Source organism: Carassius auratus, chromosome 19 (genome assembly GCF_003368295.1).
Source record: "Carassius auratus strain Wakin chromosome 19, ASM336829v1, whole genome shotgun sequence".
Taxonomy (NCBI): domain Eukaryota; kingdom Metazoa; phylum Chordata; class Actinopteri; order Cypriniformes; family Cyprinidae; genus Carassius; species Carassius auratus.
In genome coordinates, this window is record NC_039261.1 from 27,624,674 (window position 1) to 27,633,221 (window position 8,548).

The 8,548-nt window shown below is 35.2% G+C and overlaps 1 protein-coding gene across 3 annotated transcripts in view; it reads right to left on the bottom strand.

Annotated features, from left to right (window-relative positions):
- pals2b (protein associated with LIN7 2, MAGUK p55 family member b) overlaps nt 1-5,643 on the bottom strand; it is a 26,020-nt gene extending 20,377 nt beyond the window's left edge. Inside the window, exons 1-3 of one of the 3 annotated variants that reach the window (XM_026289928.1) lie at nt 5,523-5,643; nt 2,045-2,121; nt 1,905-1,938 (exon numbers count right to left, since the gene is read on the bottom strand). In XM_026289928.1, coding sequence (XP_026145713.1) covers nt 1,905-1,914 — 10 coding nt within the window. In that variant the 5' untranslated portion in view covers nt 1,915-1,938; nt 2,045-2,121; nt 5,523-5,643. The remainder of the gene's footprint in view (nt 1-1,904; nt 1,939-2,044; nt 2,122-5,522) is intronic. The other 2 variants (XM_026289929.1, XM_026289930.1) reach the window with 2 other exon arrangements.
- Between the last annotated feature and the right edge of the window lie 2,905 nt (nt 5,644-8,548).

The window sequence follows — 8,548 nt, forward strand, 5'->3', positions numbered from 1 at the left end:
GAATTGTTGAATAAAGAATTTATTTATTTTTTTCTTGTACAAAAAGTACTCCTGCCACTTATATAAATACACCATTGATAATGTGTTTCATTTTTATATGGATGTTTTATTTGTTATGTAAAACGCTTTGAGAAGTAACATTAAAAAAGGCACTATAAAAAATATTATTGTTATAATTATTATTATAAATAAACTGTATATACAACTAAATTCAAAATAGCATAGCATGGCCAAACTGTGCCAATTTGGAAAAAGACATATTCAGAAGTCATAGTCAAAGCTCATCCAAATGGCTGGTCTAAAATAAAACCTTTCTCTGTTTAATACTGAGACAGTAGCCTAGTCTGATCTGAGGTCAGTTTGTAGAGGCCTCCAGCAATGATAGTCACTCTCTTGCACATCTGAGCCGTAAGAGGATACGATCTGTCCCTAATCCAGCGCCCCTCCCCCACATCTCCCTCTCACGGCACTGAATTCAGTAAATCTGAGTCGGATTTTAATCTCAATTCAACCGTGGTGGTGGATTAGAGAATGCATTATGTGCTTGTTGGGACAAGGCTGAAAAGGCATGTCTGAGCATCAGGTGTGTAAATGATTCATATATAATATGAATGAATAATGCCAGAGGTATACTTCCAGTAAAGGTCCATATGTTTACTGCACATGTGCTCTAAATGATGCATTTAGGAGGAAACTGCAGTGTATTTAGAAGCTGAATTTCACTGCCATCTTATCCTTTAGCATTAGCCAGTTGAACAAAAGCAATTTTGGTTAATTAAACACTCATTTTCAAACATAAATATGAGTAAATGATTCCAAAGAAGTAAATCAGGAGACACTGAGTTAATAAATTACCTCTGACAGCCCATGGACATGCAAATTATCATCGGCTCAGCTCTTAGGTACAATCTGCAGTCGCAGAAAAAGCCCATTATCTTTGTATGGTATTAGCTTGTAGGCTAAGTTCAAGCTACACATAGAGAGCCTTTGCAATTTTGAAGAACTAATATAAAACTGTAGCAACTGCAGAATGTGCCTTTAGCAGGATTTTATGTCTACAATGTCCCATTAGACATAATAAAAAAACTTAATACAACCCAAAACAATTGTAAGTATATTTAGTTAACATTAACATAATATTAATATTAAACATATTTTAGTAGGTTTATGCGTGGAGAGAGACTATGAGGACTTATCTGACCAAGTTACAATATATTGTCAACCTTCCTAAATAGGCATTGATATTTATGATTATTATAAGTAAATTAAATTATTAAAATCCATTTGTGTCAATTGAAATAAAAATACATATTAAAATAAATTAAACAATATATATAAAAAAGTTAAATTATGTATTATATATATATATTTATTTCAAGTAGTTGTCAATGAAAGATTTCTCATTTCTATTTAGTGTAACTAGACATTAAAATACTAAACTAAAACTGAAATAAAAAAAATTCTCAAAAACCACCATATAATTTTTGTACTAAAATTAGAATGAAAACAAAAAATATATAAAAATTCAAAATCAAAAAAAAAAAAAATCAAATAAATACAATTAATAAAATCGAATAAATTAAATCCATAGTAGGATCTCGATACTAAAATAAAACTGCTGATATTACAATTTGACAATTTAAAATGTCAGTCATTTGCAAGTTATGCATGATATTCAACAATTTAAAAAGCTTTACATCACTTTAAACCTTATTTATCTCTGCCATTTTATTTGTGTTTACATCTCACGGATCCCTACAACTATTTATATAGGTGGCCTTATTTACTAACTACATGCTATTTTGCAGAGGTTTAACAATTTGCTTTCAAACAGTACTCTTATAGAAAGTTGCAGGCCAGATAAGTGCACTCAATCTCTCTCCTGCTCCCTTCACCATCTCTACCTGTGATCATGGCTGCCGATCAATGAGATTCCAGCTGTGAAGACAATGTCACACTCACTTATACAGTTCATATCCTTTCAAGTAACACTGGATCCATGAACAAACATATGCTCCTCTGATCACAATTACACACAACTCACTTGTGGCTGATGCTGTTCCCACTCCCTCCCCGATCTGCTACAAACTTCTTATCCACTGCTCCAGCCAAGTGCCAAATCTACAGAGAGAGAAGGACCATTTAACACTGCTCGAGCAAACGCAGACACTAACACACAGTTCTCCTCTCGGGTCGGGACGGAGACTGTCACAGCCCTGATCCTGTCACAGCGGGTCATTGTGTGAACTGTCATTTGAGGTCAGGAGGCAGTTGGCTGTTTTGTTGTGTTAAGCAAAATCCACACCACATTCATCTCTTCATGTCACAAACATAAAAAAATATTCTTTATAAAAGCAATACATGATGATGATTTATTACCATTATATTTTCCATCTGACATACATAATGATGTGATAATCATATTGTTTGAATACGACACACATAAATACATTTATGCGTTCTTGAATTAAAGTAGTCAACATCTGAAGTGGAGTGAAGTTTTTTTTTTTTTTTTTTTTTTAACACATTAACACGTTTTTGTTTTAGGACAACTCTGATGAAAGGCTTTGATCCACTTCAAATGTTGACTAGAGTAATAGAACAAGTGTAAACAACCATGTAATGTTGTTCTTAAAGGAATAGTTCAACCAGAAATTAATATTTGCTCAAGATGTACTCCAAAATGTAGGAATATGAGTTTGTTGTATGAATAAGGAGTGAAATATGCAGAGATTGAGCACCATTTACAAGTAAAAACAGTCAAAAAGAGTTCCAAACAAAAATGTTGTTTTAATGTGAAACAACAGGGGATGAACTTATTATGGATTATAGACCCATATTCTGGCCAGAAGTGACTTTTTGATCAGTTTTCCCTTCACAAGATGTCAATTGATGGACTGGAGTCCATTTCTCCAATTTCTCCAAATCTGTTCAGATGAAGAAAAAAGCTCATCTACATCTTCGTGGACTCATTTTCCATAAAGATGGGAAATTTTCGGTTGAACTATTCCTTTAACAGTCTATTTTCAGGAAAGATGAGTTTTTCAAATGGGACGTCCAGCCAAGTAAGAAGACAAAGAGCGTTCATAGGCATATTTATCTTAAATGAAAAAGCTGGAGAGTGTGCAATGGATATTACTCGACAGATAAAACTAGTTGCCAAAAATACTTGTTGTAAAAAGATGGATTCTTGAGGGACTGTGTAATTCTGCAAGCTTCAGTGAATCCCTGCCATTACTGGACGCTTTCTTTAAATGAACATGTTACTATAAAAAGGAAAAGGTTGTGCTAGCTTTTAAGGAAAAAAACATATTTTCGGAGCATTAAAACAGGTTCACGAAAAGACAGGCCTAATCATAAAACACTTAGCTTAACAAAAGAAATTATAATTTCAGTGTTTTAAAGTGTCTAAAATAAAGATATTCATCCACTGACATTCTAATACGAATCTAGTCTCATAAAGAGTGGCTGGTAACCTGGATTTGCCAACAGCCTAATGTTCTTCCCACAGCCGTGCTACTGCAGCTGACATCAAGACATGCTTGATAATTAGTGAACTTGATGGAGCGCACACGCACTCGTCTCTCAACAAAGAGCATGGCACAAACCCCCCTCGCATGAAAATGTAGGTCAGTTTGCATGATGAAGTGCCCTGCAAATAAGAGGATTACGCTAATTGTGCTAAATGTTACAGCACAACAAATAAGGAAAAGCAACAACAACAATTCTCATCATGTTAAGTATAAGATCATTCTATTAAAAATCAACCATTTTAATTTGTGTTATTTACGCTTCATTTTTTTTTTTTACAAATTTTCTGTCAGGTTGAGGGCAAAGTTTAATTAAAAAAAATATAATGCAAAACTGAACAGCATGCCAAGTAGTATTGTGAGGGAGACAAAAACTCACTAGATATTTGTTGAAGAGAAAAAAAAAAGTTTTAACTGTAATAAAATAATAATAATAATAATGTTTTTTGAACAGCAAATCAGCATATTAGAATGGTTTCTGAAGGGTCATGTGACAATGAAGACTGGAGAAATTATGCTGAAAATTTAGCTTTGGTCACAACCTCAGCAAAAATTACATTTTAAAATATATTCGAATAGAAAGCAGTTATTTTAAAATAATATAAATAATAAATATTTCACAATATTTCTGTCTGTTTGCTGTATTTTGGATCAAATAAATGCAGGCTTGGTGAGCAGAATGGAATTATTTAAAAACATTTAAAATCTTACTTTTCAAATACTTTTGACTAGTAATGTATGTCTGTGATTTTTCATTTCTAGATGAACCTGTTAAAGGGGAACTTATTTTTATTTGTAGAAGTAGGGGTTAACTTAAATGACACATTTATAACAGCTTACAGATAACAAATTTGAGATAATTTATGTAGCAAAAATAAAATGCCAAAAAAGACAAAATTCTACTATGAGCAATAAAGACAATAAATTGACAAGACAAAATAAGTTAAATTTACTGTTAAGAAGTATTTTATTAGGTAAAATGTATGAATTTGCCGAAGACATTGTATGTTAAGGGTGGAAATAATGAGTAAAAAAAGTGTGGAGGTGTGAAAATGACTTTCCTGACGTGTTTCCTTACATTAACAGGTAACTGAAGCCACGCCCATTTGGAACCCCAAGTGTTCTGCGCAATGACGTAAAGGGATTCCCCGGTTACTTCTCAGGAAATGTTTACGCAGACAGATGTTCAGGGTTCGAGAGGTAGTAGGACACTGCGCAATAACGAATTAAACGAGCTACCATGATGCAACATTTAGCCATTTTCTTTCACAGTAGAACGGTTTTCAATTGACAGCCGCCTTTAAAACAACACAAGCTAAAACGCGCAAGGACACCCACCCTGTCCTCTTTCTAAAAAACAAAGTCTTGTTTTACATACAGTAAGAAAAGGAGATAATCGCAGCTGTGTTCGATTAAGATGCATTTATGAAGAAGTTACATGACAGTCTACCATGTTTTAATTCCCACAGGACATTTTTTTCTAGCTCTGCTCCATCAAAACTGCAGCGCGGGACGTTCAGTGACAGTTCAATGAATGATAGCAAAAACTGATTAATGTCGGCAGAACGAGGCAAACTAAATCTATTCTGGCAAAAAAAATATTAACAAACTATATTTCTTGCAAATGTTTTCACACACGCGGCCATTTTTGTTGTTTATTCAAAGCGCAAAGCAGAATAGATAACCTGTTTCACCTGAACCATGAATGGACAGAGATGAGGATAAGACACTATAGTCACTGTTCCTCATCAGAAACCGAACCTGGTGCTTTCCAAACACGCACGCACGCACACACACACACACGCACACACACACACACACAACATGCAAAAATTCACGCACGCTGAAAAAGGACAGCAGGGGGCTGGACTTCCGAAGGCGAAGTCAATTCTACCCAAAAGTGGCTCTTCCCCGCACACATAGTGTTACTTTTAAATGAAACACAACTTGCTCCGATCCGTAATTTGCAAATAATATAATCTATGCACTCACCTTGGTTGTCCCGAGTCCTCTCCAGTCGTCCCGGTCAGATATTCAAAGCTTTCAGTGGGTCCCGTGGCTAACTATTCGGACACACACAATGCCAATCAGACGCTAAGCTCCGCCTCTCTCGTGACGTCTGTGTGAATGGGCCAATCAGAACGCGCTCTTACTGTACGCCTCGCCCTCTCGTGGCAGATTATGCTAGTGGTTGCATTGATTAATGCGTTTGAACAGTGTAAGAGAAGGCCAGGCAATGTGGATGTTTTATATAGTGAATAAGAATTAATTAAGTTGAGCGTTTATTACTTTTGTATAAAAGCACATTAGAATTACTTTTATATTAAAATTTATATTATCCAAAGACTGAAACAACTACACAGTACAAACGATAAGAATCAGGACGACTGTTTTGCAATATATTTGCATTGTATTTAACAGGCAAATTGTAAGTAGTCCTTACTATAGAGCTTTCTTTATATCTCTACCGTTTATATTATAATATGTAGTTGGACAGAATCATGTTAGATGCATATAATTAGCAAGATTGTAAAAAGCACAGCTTAAAAAAAAAGAACAAAGGGAAGATCCTGGATCCTCGAACAAACACAAGAGGGCGCACTTTATACATTTTTGCGGTTTCCTCTAGTATCTGGAATCGGTATACAAGGGGGGTTTCAGGCAATATGCTTAATATTGAGTATTACGCTGAAAGTTTGAAATATACCCTGTGTCCGAATATGCCCTGTAGTTTGCAAAAATTAGTAGTACCATTAAATGATATTATGTCAGAATATGCAGTATTCATAAAACGGCAGCATGGTTGATGTTGTACAGTATGGTCATATGCAGATGGCAACATGGTAGAAGAAGTGCAGGGGTACCATCTTGTTCCTGGAGATCTACCTTCTTGCAAAGTTCAGCTCCAACCCTGATAAAGACACCGGACCCAGCTCACTACAATCTTCAGAGCTCTTGATAATTACAGGTGTGGAGCAGTACTGAATCTGAACTCTGCAGGCAGGTAGATCTCCAGGAACAGCCCTGATGTAGTGTGTCAATATTCTGTTGCACACATGATGAGATACTCTGACAGGATGTACTTTCAGAAGAAACTAAAATATATTAACTGGGTGCACAATTAAAATGACAGGAAACAGGGAATCAAAACTGGAATACACGACCAAGACAAAACATAAATGACTTAAAATGAAAGACCCAGGAGACATACGTGACAGGCAGTCTGACAAAACTGTAGATAATAAAACACTGAAGAAAATTATAAAATATTGAAGCCATAAAAAGCTAAAATTTGTATATGTAGATCAATGCTTACATTTTTAATGCTTCAAATGTCACATTTTCATCACCTTCATTATAATTATATATATATGAAAAATATATATGCATTCTTAATTTAATATTTTTACCTTATAATAGAATTTGTGTTCATAACGATTTGACCCTCTTTCAAAATCTTTAATGATTAGCAACAATTATTCTAAACAAACTTAAAATCAAGATATGATCACTAGATCATTTGTTGCTACAGTATACAAAATTAAAAAGCTTCAAACAACTTTACAACAACTTTAAATTATGTATATGCATCAGAACAACAGAGACACAAAACTGGAAAGGTTTTTTTAAAGGATTATCCCTCACTTTCAACTCAGGAAGTCCCAGGTTCAGTCATGTGACAATGTGTGCATTTTTGTTGCCATGGCAACATTTCCAAAATGGTGGCCTGTCTCATTTATTTTTATTCAGTTTGCTCATTTTCAAGTTGTGGGGAATTTTTTTTTATTACTGGTTAAACCATATACATGAAAATGTAGTATTTTGACATGTTACAAAAGTGTTCACAGTTATGTGGTTATGAAATTGCACAGCAAATAAAATGCAGAATTGTATTACTTCTGAAAAAGGTTTTTGTTTTATCTTCTCAGAAGATAAACAGATATATAAGATTTTTTTAATATATATGTAGTGGAAAAGCAAATAAACAGAAGAAAAAAAACATAGCAGAAAAAAAAAAAACGGAGAGATAAATGCCCAATGTAACATATATGTAACATAAAAATATTATCATAAACGCCCAGTGTCATTTAGATTTCAGATTACATATCTTTCGCAAAAAAGATGTTGTATTTCTTTTTGTTTAGTCCGTCCTTCGGATGAGACGTTAAACCGAGGTCCTGACTCTTTGTGGTCATTAAAAATCCCAGGATGTCTTTCGAAAAGAGTAGAGGTGTGACCTCGGCATCCTGGCTAAATTCGCACATTGGCCTCCGACCATCATGGCCTCCTACCAATCCCCATTTGCGCTGATTGGCTTCATTACTTTGTCTCCTCTCCACCAGTAAGCTGGTGTGTGGTGGGCGTTCTGGTGCAATATGGCTGCCGTAGCATCATCCAGGTTGATGCTGCACACTGGTGGTGGTTGAGGAGATACCCCCTGACTATGTAAGCGCTTTGAGTGCCTAGAAAAGCACTATATAAAAAAAATATAATTAATTATTTAAAAAACAACCCATTTGGTCTGTTTTATATGCCCCATAATTTTCCCACAAAGAGAAATTAATCCGGACTCTTATGGGTTAAGCAAGCTGTTTATAGAGCATAATATTAGTTTTTGAATTGTATTTTCTTGATGAAACTGCCAGAAAAACATTGCACTTTTTCTAAGTGCAATGTTTATTGCTAATTTCTAAGTGAGTGACGTGACATTCAGCCAAGTATGGTGACCCATACTTAGAATTTGTGCTCTGCATTTAACCCATCCAAAGTGCACACACACAGCATTGAACACACACAAACCGTGAACACACACGCACGGAGCAGTGGGCAGCCATTTATGCTGCGGCGCCCGGGGAGCAGTTTTGGGGTTCAGTGGCTTGCTCAAGGGCACCTCAGTCATGTTATTGCTGGCCCAAGACTCCACAACCCTAGGGTTAGGATTCAAACTCCATAACCACTAGGCCATGACTTTATTTCTGGTTATATTCTTAAAACAGGAAACAAAGACGGCTCTTTCA